This window comes from Gymnoscopelus microlampas (genome assembly GCF_963454915.1).
Source record: "Gymnoscopelus microlampas genome assembly, chromosome: 24".
Taxonomy (NCBI): Eukaryota; Metazoa; Chordata; class Actinopteri; order Myctophiformes; family Myctophidae; genus Gymnoscopelus; species Gymnoscopelus microlampas.
The window spans coordinates 17365269-17380268 of NC_139961.1; the positions used below are offsets into that span (position 1 = coordinate 17365269).

A 15000-nucleotide genomic window follows, 5' to 3' on the forward strand; every position below is an offset into this window, starting at 1 on the left:
ACACACACACACACACACACACACACGTGAGTGCGCGTGCACACTGCAACAGTAGCAGCAGACAGGTTGCTCACATTCCTCGTTAGGCCCAGCGTTAGCGGACCACCCACGGACAACACACTACACAAGATAGGGAGGCTTATTAGTGCTGTACACACACACACACACACACACACACACACACACACACACACACACACACACACACACACACACACACACACACACACACACACACACACACACACACACACCAAACAACAAAGCAGTGTTTATCATTGGAATGTGTTCAACGGTACAGAGATGATTTTTGCAGCCCACAGCGGTGCTGTTGACCATCTGCTCTCACATTACTGTACGTATGAGTATGTACTGTGTGTGTACTATGCATGTATGAGTATGTACTATTTACGAGTATGTATGAGTACGTATGTACTGCAATGCTTGTAGATCTGCTATTTTTGGAAAATCGTGAAAATGTGTGCAAATCTTTGAATATATAGTTTTAAAGTGAACATTTGTAACTCAAATCTTTGCTTCTGGGGGTCCCTGGAACAAAATAGTTTGATATGGGGGTCTGCGGCCAAATACATATCATTTTGGGGGTCCTATCTATCTACCTACCTACCTACCTACCTATCTATTAATCTATCTATGTAGCCATCTAGCCATCCATCCTGCCTCCCTCCCTCCCTCTCTCTCCTCTCCCTACACCTACGCACTGTAATGGTCCTGAATAAATGCTGCTGTATTCTCCCTCTTAAGGCCTTTGCACACAGGGTGCGATTAGTCAATCAGTTTTTACCGCATGCGAAAAGACGCACAAATCAAACTGCGTTCGATTGAAAAAAAAAAAAACACATCGCATTGCCGCACGGTAAATTCGGAGCCGGTGTGCATGAGGTCATTGAGAACCATGTGTTCATTTAAAAAATGACATTGTCGTTTTTTTTTTCCGTCGCACCCTGTCTGCAAAGGCCTTTAGTGTCCGTCCAGTCAGTTCATTTTTTCCGGTGGGATTCCCATGCACCTGTGCCCTGACATCTCGTCTTAGGGCGGCCATTTTGGACCTCTGCGCTTCCACCTCCCTCAACGGTCGAGCATTGCAAAATCTGTTGTTACTGTAGTTTTCCAGTGAAAGTCTTTATCGAGAGGCTGTATTTAAGAAAATAACTGCTATCAAGATGGATTGCACCCATGCGTCGGCTGTTATTATCCCTAGTCCTTGGTGTGTGTGTGTGTGTGTGTGTGTGTGTGTGTGTGTGTGTGTGTGTGTGTGTGTGTGTGTGTGTGTGTGTGTGTGTGTGTGTGTGTGTGTGTGTGTGTGTGTGTGTGTGCACATTATATTTATGCCTGGTACAGCCCCCTCTAGATATTTTTACACATTAATACTTTAGTATTTAGATAAGCTGCCGGGGCAGCATGTGCATGCAACACTGGTGTGCCTTTTTTTTGTATTTGGAGGAATGTTGTATGTAGAGCACTCTCCTTGCTCTTGGTTTCCCCAGTGCTATAGAGAGAGAGAGAGAGAGAGAGAGAGAGAGAGAGAGAGAGAGAGAGAGAGAGAGAGAATTCTGTTTCTAGCATAGACTCCCATTGTAAGAATGGAATGCATAAATGCTTGTTCTATCTCAATGGGGAAGTTCCAATGTTTGGAACTACAGCAGGCAACGTCCCGCTTTGCGGCGAGATCAACGTGTGACGGAACTCTCTCTCTCTCTACAGCACTGGGTCTCTCCTGTCTGAAATAAACCGTACATATACCTTTAGGAATGCTTAGCTATCACCACACGTGATGAGATGAAACGGCAATAGTTGGAAATAGTTGCTGTCGGGCAACAACCTTGTGTATATTTATAGCATATTTCATATTGTTTCCGTCAATTAATGCCCTTCTTCGTCATTCTACAGTGTCACACAGCAAAAACAGCCGATATACAAGCTCACAACGCATCACATAGTGACTTGTTGTGAGCTTGTAGATCGGCTATTTTTGCTATTGTTGAAAGATTTTTAAGGTACACAAGTGACCTGGAGGCAGTGGTGGTAAAAGTAGGTTACTTAAGTAAAAGTACCAATACTGCAGTATAGAAATACTCTGTTACAAAGTATTAAAATGTTAGAAAATAGCAGATCTACAAGCTCACAACGTGCCGCGTTGTGAGCTTGTAGATCGGCTATTTTCAAATAGCCTATGTATGAAATAGGGCTTAATAAAGTGGTTAATGTATCTTTTATAATGTTATAATTTTTATCTGCAAATAGTTGTAGTCGAGTAAAAATTGGAAATATTCCAACTATACTTAAGTAAATCTACTTAGTTACTTTACACCACTGCCTGGAAGACAGTGTTTTTTTTTTCATTTCTGTAAAAGTAAGAAATGAAAAGTTTGGATATACAAGGTTTCCACGATGATATGTTGTATTTCTCCATTACAGAGTGTTGCTAATACCTAACTATCTAGGGGCCTGTCCATCCCGACCTCTATCTCTCTTCACGGCCTAAACAAGAAGAGATGTTCAGGATTTAGTGACGATCGATATCCCGCCATGTTGATCCCCCTCGTTGTAAACACTGGACTTACTGTAGCTGAACTCCTTTACTGGTAGCACAGCGGATAAGAAGTTAAAGCTAGAATCCATATAAGTGTTATGCATTGGTGTAAAGTAACTAGTACATTTACTCAAGTGCTGTACTTAAGTACAATTTTGAGATACTTTACCGGAGTATTTCCAATCGTTTATACTTTTACTCCACTACAGTACATCTCGGAGGAATATTGTACTTTTACTTCACTACAATTATCTGAAAACTTTAGTTACTAGTTACTTAACCACTTAACTAGTTACTTAACCAATTAACCACTTAAGCCCTATTTTATACCAAGGATATTTTCAAACATTTTAGTACTTTTACTGTTGGTACCTCAAGTACACAAAGTACTTCTACATTGCAGTATTGATATTTTTACTTAAGTAAAACATTTGAGTACTTTTTTCCACCACTGGTGTTATGTTCGTTGTCTTTCTACCGACAGAGATAGGTGATTGCAAACAATGTCCAAACTACAATAACAGTGTGTACAAGCTCACAAACATGTCACATTTTGAATTTATAGATCGCCAATTTTGTTATTTTTTTAAACAGACCTGCTGTTTTTTGAGAAAAATGTGTACACAAAATACTTTCAGATGGGGGACTTCAGCCAAATACGTATCAATTTCGGGGTCCTTGACATGAAAATGTGTGTGAACCGCTAGGTTAACACCTTTGTTGCCATGTCCACTTATTATAAGCAACTGTGGCCTTGTTTTTTCTGCAAAGTCGCTTGTACATATTGGTAGTTGTGTTTTTTGGGGTTTAATTATTTCTAACGTGTAGTTGCTTATTTGGGCTTGCTGTCTAAGGTTATTTAAACCAGTTGTTTTCAAACATTTTCATGTCAAGGACCTCCCAAATTAATATGTATTTGTCCGCTTACCCCCACCTGATTTTTTTTTACCAGGAACCCCCATACAAGATTTGTTTTGTTAATTTATTTTTCAAAACTTTTTTTGAAAATAGCAGCTCTACGAACTCACGACGTGTTGCATCGCGACACGTCATGAGCTTGTAGATTGGCTTTTTTCAAATAGCCAATGTATATAGGAGGGGTTAAAGTGCTCGTGTGGCCTAGTACTTCTTTTTGGGCTTGTTTTTCATCGACCTCGTTGCTTATTGCTCACACAAAATCTAGCAACTGGTTAATACACAGGCTAATCTACACTGCAGTCAGTGCCAGTGACCTGGCATAGCTCTCTCACGCACGCACGCACACACGCACACACTTGCCACACTGCCCCCCACCCTCTGCACCCACAGCAGTGTGTGTGTGTGTGTGTGTGTGTGTGTGTATGTGTGCGTGTGTGTGTGTGTGTGTGTGTGTGTGTGTGTGTGTGTGTGTGTGTGGGGGGGGGGGGGGGGTCGCCCTGACAGCGGTGGGCTAATGATGACGGTGGCGACACAGCAATAATGTTTCCTCACCAGGCCTCAGTGACAGTGGGGACCGCATTAAATGGGACACACCACTAGCACGCTGACTCACCAAGGCCAATCCCCTTCCCTCTCTCTCTCTCTCTCTTTTCCCTAATGAGGGGTTGATGGAGTGGTTTTGTAGGTAGATAATGTTAAGTTAATGAGACGTCCCCTTCCTGGGGACCCCCGCTACTACGGTTGACGCTGGGTATGTGTGCGGGTGTGTGTACGTACACACTCGCTTACCAATGTGTGTTAATGTGCGCGTGTGCGCAGAAACATTTGCTTCTTGTGCCTGAATGTGTCTCTGAGCCTTTATGTAAAAATTATGTATATATATATATATGTATATATATATACTAGACCATACCCGGTCGGCGCAGCGCATCCGTGGGGGGATATGGGCACATGATCTGGCAACCCGGGAGGCAGTTCGTCCCATAGCTGGGCAGCCCCGTAACCATGGCGACAGTGTTTGACACAAAAACGCTAATAAGAAGCTGAGATTTGATGAAATTGAAAAACGGGCTTCACAGTTGCGTTCAGATGGTAATGGTCAATGGCTGTGTGCAAAATCAGAGCAATTGGTCCAGCCAGTGAGGAGAACCGGGTATCTTCACTCACGTACTCACCACCACTACAGAGGTTACTAGAATTATAGTAGGATGCATGTGTGCTTGTTTGCTAGCCTGCGTGTGTGTGTGTGTGTGTGTGTGTGTGTGTGTGTGTGTGTGTGTGTGTGTGTGTGTGTGTGTGTGTGTGTGTGTGTGTGTGTGTGTGTGTGTGTGTGTGTGTGTGTGTGTGTGTGTGTGTGTGTGTGTGTGTGCGTGCGATGTGTCGGGCTTGTGCTGGGCAAGCCAGAAGCGAACAGGAAATTAACTGACAGTCAGACTTTATGAAAGAGAGAGGGGCTCCCTGGAACATCCCCACACCCCCCTCCCCTAGTGTGAGACACTCCCCACCTTCCATCACTGTCTGAAAATTAGAAGCCGACCATGACAGATTTTAATTTTGTTTTTGTTGTTATTGTCTATCCCGATTTTTGAGAGTCAGACTGCACCAGTGGTTCTCAAAGTGGGGTCCCGGGACCCCCTGGGGCCCTTGGGGGGGGTTCCAGTGGGTCCCTGGCCAAATGTGTTAATATAGCTTAGCATCACAATCATACCACTTTATACATATTTTTTACGTTGGCTATTCAAAAAAATCTAATTATTTTACGCAAGTCCATCTCTTTTAGGGGGTCCCTGGCACAAAATATTTTCAGATGGGGGTCAGCGGCCAAATACATATCAATGGGGGTCCTTGACATGAAAAAGTTTAAAAAACACCGTCATAGACTACACCAAAACAGAAAATGTGCGAATGTTTGCCTGTTTTCGGCCAATGTTCGCCTATTTTTTATCTCTTATGACATGATCCAAATAGGGAGACTATAGTTCATGAAGACAAATATACATTTCGGTAGTCATTAGGCTGAATAAGTGCTTATTTGGTCTATACTGACAGTGGGGCATATCTTCGCCAGGCCAGGTGGCCTGCTGACAGTGGAGCGTTATATGTCCACCAGGCTGGGTGGCCTACCTATATTGATGAAGGCAGTCTTGTCCTAATATGGAGATCTGCATAGCTCCAGACTGGTATCCAGGTATGAGACGGTAAATCCTACTAATCCATTTAATCGATAATATATATACTAGAGGTCCGGGCGCCCGGACCCCCTAGCCGTGCACAGGCCCCCTAGCCGCGCACAGGGCTCTAGTGAGGGCTCGCTTATTTTGGGGTTCCAAAATTGTGGGATAAAAATTTCCCCAAGAAAAGTAAAAAAAAGAAAGAATAATAATACATTATTACATACTGCTTGTCTGCCCCCCAACGTGGCAACCCAGATGCCGACTCGGTGTTGTTTTTAGCGGCTGCGTTGAGACACTGGCCTGTTTTAATATTTTGTGTGGGATGTACATGACATATTAGCGTGAGTGTGGTGTGATAGAGAGCCATGAGCAAAGTGAAAGCAACGGCGGGGGTTGAAGCGAAGTGGTCGCGTCGCGTGTGTTGTTGTGGGGAGATACAAAAGCGGCTGCGTGGTGTTGGTTTCGGTTTCGCTACATCCACGCATGCGCAGTGCACAGTTTTTTGCAACAAACTGCAGCGGCACGTCTGCGTGTCTGTGACTCGATATGCCCAAATATGGATTGATATTGTGGTCCTGACGAACAAATCTGAATTAACACATTCCAGGTTATAGTTATTGCTGACGTTTAATCAGCATAATGACGTTATAATGCAATGACATCACAATGTCATCGACACATCCATGTGATTGTCCTTTAAAATGAATTGTTAAATAAAAAAAAAAGACTTTTAGCAGCTCTTGACATATTGGCATACTTTCCAGCAACTAACCCCTGATAGTTAGTTGGCGAAACTGGTTGACGGTCGAGCTGGTGAGTGAAATGTTTCGCTGGACGGAACATCATTTTTGGAGTGGAGATCGAAATGCACACTCTCATACCGTTATTGCAGTAGGACAGAATGTTTACTCCTTCAGGAGTAATAATGACAGTGATCAGATGGCAGTGCATGTCTTCAACACAGTGTCTTTATGCTGGCTGAAGTTGCCCCCAGTGACAACTGGAAGAGGAGATTATCACCTGAAGGTTCCCTCCAATCGCCGTGGCCACACAGCTGTGATGATAGAATATATCGTCTACATCTGGGGAGGTGTCCCTTACTGCAACGTGCTTTATGCGTTTGATGTCGACACCCACACATGGTTCAACCCCAGGGTTTCTGGGACTCTTCCAGAGGCAAGGTGCAAGCACTCCGCCTGTGTCGTGGGGAAGGTCATGTATGTCTATGGAGGAATCAACCAGACTGGAGAAACTGACGACATCTACAAGTTGGACACCACCACAATGGTTTGGTTTTTAATTAACACCAGAGGCACTTCACCGCCTGCTTCATCAATGCACTCTGCCACCATCATCGGGACAAAGATGTTTGTATATGAGCACACCGCAAAGACATGCCACAAAGACATCATAGCGTTTGACACAGAGACCAACTGCTGGCTGAGCACACCTTCTACACAGTTACTCCCAATAGGGTACTGGGATCATTCAGCCTTTGCTTACAATGGAGAGCTGTATATATTGGTTGGCACAGAATGCCTTGTTCTGTGGAAATACAATCCAGAGACCTTGCAATGGACGAAGATTGAGCCCAAGGGGAAAAGCCCGCCTATGACGTATACCATGTTCTGTTGCGTTGTGGGGGATCGTCTCATGCTCTTCGGAGGACACACACCTGATGACCTGCACGTCTTGGACTTGAGTCCTAGTCTTAAGACGTTATGCAAGCTGGCGGTCATTCCGTACGGTCTGGAGAAGTCGGGACTGCCGCACAACATCAGGTGGGAACTGTCAGCAATGACTAAATAAACCAGAGAAAGGTCCACGTCCCCAGTGGACGCACATTTCCTGCAGGAAGTGTGGCAAGTCTTTTGACGCCAGTCGTCTATGACGCATGACTCCATATTTGGCCGGTATTTGGAGTCAACCCCCTTTGACTTTCCATTGTAAAATCAAGGTTAAACATTATGTATCAAAACATTCATATAGGAATTAATTGGCACGACGACTGAATTGGGCAGAAAAATGGATAAAAAGGAACAACAAAAAGTTTGGACATTTTGCGTTTGGTAGATTATGTCTCTGTTGTAACAATGCTTTTTGGCAATAACTTACTTGTGTACCATTGGGAAAGCCTGTCTTAAACGTATGGAGGTATTTCTGTGGCCTACCAGCAGTGTGAGCAAGAAGCGGTTTAAGCGAGATTAGCCACAGAGAGACACACACACGACCACCAATTCCTGATACTTTGTTAACACATTGAGTGCCAGAACTGTGAATTCCCGGTTTTGCAAACACGCACGCTGAGTGCCATCACCGGAGATCTCTGTGAGGCTATTTTTTACCCCTTTTTCTTTTTTTTGGGGTGGGCTAGCGCAACTTTAAAATCACCCACGGTGCTTCTTAAATGGAAGGGACAGATGGATCACTGTCCCAAAAAAACTCACTTCCGTCCGCTCCCATTCTCCTTGATAAAAACCTCCAGATCTCCTTAACTTTTTACAGTGGTGAAAACGCGCCATTTTCGGTGCGTGATCACTCCGCAATGGCGGCTCGTGTGAGAGATGTTATTGTTCCAGGCGATAGGCGGGACCATCCACCGTCGTGCACGTATCCATTGTTTACATTCGGGTGCCCGTTGTCGATTCTGCAGCTCTAAACAGCGCAGCGTAAATGCTAAGAATAACAGCACGAGATGTACCCTGTTTTAATAAACCTCTGGCACCGAATGTTTAAAAAAAGTATAGTAATAATAATAAATATTCGCCTTCCGTTCGCCGTCATTGTCTTTCCTTTTTATCTTTTTTTTGCCGGGCCCGCAAGTGTGAGCACCAAACTGTGGATCCTGGAAATAGACGAAAGATTGTGAATCACTAGTTTAGAAAGATGCTACATTTGATGTCTACCTATAGTTACTAGGTTCCTATCGCTAAATAGTTTTCTTTGCGCTCTTATTTAGGTCACCATTTACCCTGCCGTTTGTCGACCAGAGTTCATGTCATTTTCTCGTGCACTTTCTGAGTTGCTCTGGAATAAAACCCCATGAAATTGTAGACCGAAAGAGAAAGTGTCCCCCGGAAAGAAACAAAGGCGGGTTGGAAGAAAGAAAAAAAGAACACAACGCATCATATGTGGAGAGAACAGAGCAGAGAGAGAGAGAGAGAGAGAGGAGAAATGGAAGCGAGGCGACATCATTAGCAAAGCAGTGTGCTCGCCACGGCAGGGGGAAAAAAATGGACATTTTAGAAAGGAAAAGAAAGAAGAACATAAGATAATCGGAAGGAATAGGAGGAGGGGGGGGGGGGGTGCGATCTCTATCCTCCTGGCAGGTACATGTCTCTAATTGGGAGGCCCCCGCCCCCACCCTCCCCATCCCCCCTCCCCCCGTGCCTCCCTCCCACTCCCACATGAGAGAAAAAGAAAAAGGTTCTTTTTTTTCCCCGTCTTCTAATTAATGCAGCCATAATGATGGGTCCAACTGTGGACCTCTGCCCCCCAATGGATGCTTGATTAAGGGTGTGTGTGTGTGTGTGTGTGTGTGTGTGTGTGTGTGTGTGTGTGTGTGTGTGTGTGTGTGTGTGTGTGTGTGTGTGTGTGTGTGTGTGTGTGTGTGTGTGTGTGTGTGTGTGGCGCGCCCGCGTGCGAGCAAGAACAAAAGAGGATTTCAGTCAAATAATAAAACAGGAATGTGGTCCGCCACGGACATTTGGAATAATTGCATCCTTTGTGTAGATAGATAGATTGATTCAACATTGCCTGAGCTTATCCATAATATGGATAACCTACAATATTATTTATTCAGAACATGACAGTAAAATATAATTTAATCACCACTTTGATGAATGATCCATCTCTCACTACTGCATGCAACAAATATCACATGCATGTTTGTTTCCCTTCTCAGCAACCCATTTCAATAAGTGAAATTGTATTTTCCTGGTAGGCTATAGGTGAATCCCGTAAATGTGTCTCACATAGAGTACCGAAGTCCTGACGTCACTCGTTCATCCCCTGGGTCATAGAAGTAATATATCTATGGAGAATAACATTGGGTCATCTTAGAATCGTCTCATATAAGAATTGTGGTCCAAAAATAAACAAACTGTCTCTGCGATATTGTCAGGGAGGAGGTTCTGTATCGTTTATGATAGTCATGTTTGATACAGTCTGTTTCTGGCGAAAATTTCACTCATTTGGTGGAAGTAACATTAGCGTTTTCTCAGTTGATGCTTCATCCATATGAGTCAAACCGCCGGGATCATTTGTTTATTTTTGGAACACAGTTCTTATTTGACGCGATATTAAACACGTCTATGGGAATTCAGAATGGGGGAAAAGAAACGCGACCCAGGTGACGTAAGACTTCGGTGCTCCATAGACTCCTAGGTTAAATATACTTTAAAAGAGTTCCAATAAGGATGAAATTAATACTGAAGATTTTTACTGTGTACAGAGACGATTGATCCACTTTACGTCCAGTTTCCGGTTCAGACGATAAGACGTAAACATCACATTTACTGTACGATACATTGTCGATCACACAACATCATGAAGTTCAGTCAGACAGAATTCCTTGTTTTGTTGTTTTCAACATGTATTTTATTCATTATTTATTTGAAAAAAATGTGGGTCAACCGCAAAGTCACAACCCAATATAATGTATTACTGAACAAAATCCCACTATTCAAGCTGTTCTTTTAATCCGCCGTTCTGCAAAAACATTCTCTCTACCCAGTCACCCAGCAGTGGCTATAAAAAAAGTGGGGTTCCAGGGACCCCCAGGGGTCCTTGAGGGGGCTTTGGTTCCCCAGCCAAGTGAGGAGTAGTTTAATGTCACTCTAATTCAACTCGCTCGAAATTAATTCAATACTAAAAAATGAGCGACTGCTCTTAATAATGTGCAACTAGAAAAGAGTGCCTGCAGCTTGCTGTCTCTCTGGGGCTTTTCCTAAAATTCTTATTAAAGAAAAATAGATTAAACTAGTTGTGTTACGTGAATTAATTTGTGTGGAACAGGTTGACATGCAGTGTGTGTGAATTAAGCGAGACAAATTGGTTTAAATATTAGGATAAAATAGGTTGTTGTTGATAGGGTGCAGAAGGTACTTGCTAGTGTAAAACAGTAGTTGCTAGTGTAAAACTTGTTTGTCTGCTAGGGTAAAAAGGTGGTTGCTATATCATGTGTTTGCTAGGGTAAAGAGGTGGTTGCTATATCATGTGTTTGCTAGGGTAAAGAGGTGGTTGCTACGGTAAACCATGTGGTTGCTATAGGGTAAAACAATATTTGCCAGGGTAAAGAGCTGATTACTAGGTTACAACATGTGGTTGCTAGGGTAAAGCAGTGGGTGATAGTATCTAATAGGTGGTTGCTATGGTAAGACAGGTGGTTTGTAGCATACAACGGGGCATAGCTAGGGTAAAAAATAGTGGTTGCTAGGGCCCAGTAGGTGGTTGCTATGTGCTGTTATGACTAAAAAAGCCAGAGCATATTTTCATATTGGCGTCCCCTAGACAGAATCATTTGATATGGGGGTCCATGGCCTAATTAAAACAAAAAAATAATTGTGTCATGGGCCATGACATAAAAAAGCTTGCAATCTTCCTTTACAGTATAACACTGCACCAGTGGTGTAAAGTAACTCATTAAGTACACATAATCAGCATATACTTTACTTAAATACAATGTGGAGGTACTTTTACTTTACTGGAGAATTTCTAATTACTTTTACTTCTACTCCAATACATCTCGGAGGCAAATATTGTACTTTTACTCCACTACAATTATTTGAAAACTTTAGTTTCTAGTTACTTTGAAGATATACATTATTACATTATAAAACATACATTAACCACTTTAGCCCTATTGTATACCATGGCTATTTGAAAATAGCCAATCTACAAGCTCACAACTTAACGCGTTGTTGTGAGCTTGTAGATCTGATATTTTCAAACATTTTTGTACTTTTACTTTTGGTACTTTAAGTACATTTTGATACCAATACTTTTGTACTTTTACTCAAGTAAATTTTGAAACTTTTTCCACCACTGCACTGCACCAACCTGGCAACCCTGTGCAGCCAGTTGCGTTGACGTTGCTGTGTGCAGCTTAGGGGTTGCCATTCAGAGCGCGTCGGCATCCCCCCCCAACCCAGCCGTAACGAGAGACGCCCGGCTGTTAATGAGATAAACACAGGCATTAGATTGGCCCAGCGGGGTGCTCTGGGGACATGAGGGAGAGAGGGAGAGAGAGAGAGATGTGAGGAAGAGGAGGCTAATGCCTAATTCATGCTCGGTACTGCAGGCCGAAAATAGCATCCGCAACGCATTGTGAGCTTATAGATCGTCTTTTTTTTTTTTTTTTTTTTTTTGTGACAACGTCGTACGACGGAAGTATGAACCGGGCTTAACCCATAAAGACCTGAGGCTGATTTTCTGAAAAAAACATATGTCGGTACAATGGGTGTGTTCAAATTTTGAACACACCCATTGTGCGGACATACGTTTTTTTTAACTTCAAAACTTTTTCATGTCAACGACCCCCGTAATGTATTTTGCCGTGGACCCCCATCTAAAATATGCTGTTCCAGGGATCCCCCAGAAGCACAGATTTGAGTTACAAATGTTCGCTTTAAAAATATATATATATTCAAAGATTTGCACAAATTTTCACGATTTGTGGCACTCGGTGCCGCACTATGAGCTTGTATATCTGCTAATATTGAATAGCCAAAAGTCTAAAATAATGCTTTTTAGATAAAAATTACACAGATGCCTTCCCGGTCTTAATGGCTTAAAGAGGAAGGGGGGAGGGTTGTCGATGAAGATTGCGAGGGAGCAGCGAACGAGAGGGATTTCATCATAACACGGATCCATCAAGGCTAATGTGGAGTAACATCCACATTCCACTGTTTGAACATCAATGGCTGCGGGAGAGACAGTGCAGCGCAGTCAGGATGATGAAAATGACAAAGATATGTGTGAACATGTCAATGACGATAACAGCCAGACATTATAGGCTGCGTCGGGGATATTGTCATCTGATTCGGGCTACGTTGGGGCCGTGCGATAACACACACGCACACACACACACACATACGTACGTGCACAGTGAAATCACACCCTCACCCTGTGTGTGTGTGTGTGTGTGTGTGTGTGTGTGTGTGTGTGTGTGTGTGTGTGTGTGTGTGTGTGTGTGTGTGTGTGTGTGTGTGTGTGTATTACTACCTGTGAGGACCAAATATCCATATAAGTATAGTAGAATTTGAGAAATTGACAAGATAAATGGTTGTTTCATGTTTATTTTATGTATGTGTTTTTTCATTAGGCTTATATGCACAGCACCCATACTGGGAATGAATTGGGCCCCTTTCGTACTTCCTTCAAAGGTGTTACCAATGATACTAATTAAGGCTCTGTTCCATTTAGTGTGGCATAGTGGTTGTCTTATTTTCAAGGACCGCCATAACTCTGAGAGTGTACAAATGGAACCAAATGGACCCGTAAGGGTCCATTTGGTTCCATTTGTACACTCTGAGAGTTACACACCCACCATAAGGGGCCATTTGGGAACCAAAATGGAGTGTTTCTAGTGAGCCAACATGCACGATATCAGCACCCTGACCAGAATGGAACAGAGCCTTCATTAGTATCATTGGTAACACCTGTGAAAGAAGTAAGAAGAAGCCCAATTTCTTTCCAATATGGCTGCTGTACATAGCCTATTAGGAAAGGTTTCAGGTTGGGCTTTGGTTTAGGATTATGCATGTTGTGGTTATAGGCTTGGGGGTTTGAGTTAGATTTATGCTTGATCGTAAATACTTTTGCGCTGGTGCCGTGCGCCGAAAAAATCGCTGATCCGCAAGCCCACAACGCATTTGCAATTTAAAAGAAAATGGCATTCATGAAATCACTGTCTTAAAACGACGATGTACTCACAAGTATATTAATACAAACGTGTGTGTGTGTGTGTGTGTGTGTGTGTGTGTGTGTGTGTGTGTGTGTGTGTGTGTGTGTGTGTGTGTGTGTGTGTGTGTGTGTGTGTGTGTGTGTGTGTGTGTGTGTGTGTGTGTGTGTGTGTGTGTGCGTGCGTGCGTGCGTGCGTGCGTGCGTGCGTGCGTGCGTGCGTGCGCGCGTGCGTGTGATGCTTTCATGGACTGGCAGGCAGCTGTCATTACCGTGCACAGACTATTGTTTCATCATAGATATGGAACGTCTTCCAAGCCCGACCCAGTTATGTGTCTTTTTGAAAATGAACTTGCCAGCGTTTTCAAAAACCATTACATTCACTATTAGCTGTCCTTTCTTTGGGAATAGAACAAACACGCACACATTCCTTTTTGCTCCGATATGTTTTCTCCGACAGCAGCAATAATTTAGAAGGATGCTCGCCATTAACCCATTGAGACCGGGAACTGTCATTTTAAGATTTATTTGGCTATTCAAAAATAGCAGATATACAAGCTCATAGTGCGGCACCGAGTGCCGCGCTATGAGCTTGTAGATCTGCTATTTTGGAAAAAAATTGAACACTTGTGCAAATTTTTGAATATATATATATATAATTTTTTAAAGCGAACATTTGTAACTCAAATATTCGCTTCTGTTGGGTCCCTGGAACAAAACAATTTGAGATGGGGGTCCTTGGCCAAATACGTATCATTTTGAGGGTCCTTGACGTGAACCACTGATATAACATTATAATATAACATATAAGGATTTAGAAGACGTTTTTTAGAATCGACCTCAGGTCTTAATGGGTTAACTAACAGTACATACAGTATCACAAATACGCAACCGAAAACATCTCTCTTTTTTTTCTCTCGCTCAACGCTTTCTTTGTGTGTGTGTGTGTGTGTGTGTGTGTGTGTGTGTGTGTGTGTGTGTGTGTGTGTGTGTGTGTGTGTGTGTGTGTGTGTGTGTGTGTGTGTGTGTGTGTGTGTGTGTGTGTGTGTGTGTGTGTCTGTGTGTGTGTGTGTGTGTGTGTGTGTGTGTGTGTGCGCACACAGGTTTGGCAAGAAGAAAGAAGACAAGAGCAAGGAGGCGACCAAAACGGCCAAAAATAAACTGGAGGCTCTGAATGAAGAGGAGCTGGACAAGAACACAGAAGATACAGTCAGGTAAGACAAAATAGGATAAGATCCTGCACTTGGTGGTGCAAGGAATTGTCCATCGTCACAGAGTCTAGTACACACGTGGGCAACATACGGCCCGGGGGCCGGACCGGCCCTTTGACTATCTCAATCTGGCCCTCAAAGAAAAAAAATAATGACCCTCAATAATCTACATCTTAAAAGGCAGCATTATTTCAATGGTTTCGAGGGAACTTGACTCCAGTTCATTATTAGTATTTAATAC

At 43.1% G+C, this 15000-nt stretch overlaps 1 protein-coding gene across 4 annotated transcripts in view; it reads left to right on the plus strand.

Moving 5' to 3' along the window:
• The window catches only part of LOC311041079 (partitioning defective 3 homolog B-like), a 336525-nt gene that overhangs the window by 230195 nt on the left and 91330 nt on the right, over nucleotides 1-15000 (plus strand). For all 4 annotated transcript variants that reach the window (XM_084051519.1, XM_084051520.1, XM_084051522.1 and 1 more), the window contains one exon: nucleotides 14652-14762. In XM_084051519.1, the coding sequence (XP_083907645.1) occupies nucleotides 14652-14762 (111 nt within the window). The remainder of the gene's footprint in view (nucleotides 1-14651; nucleotides 14763-15000) is intronic.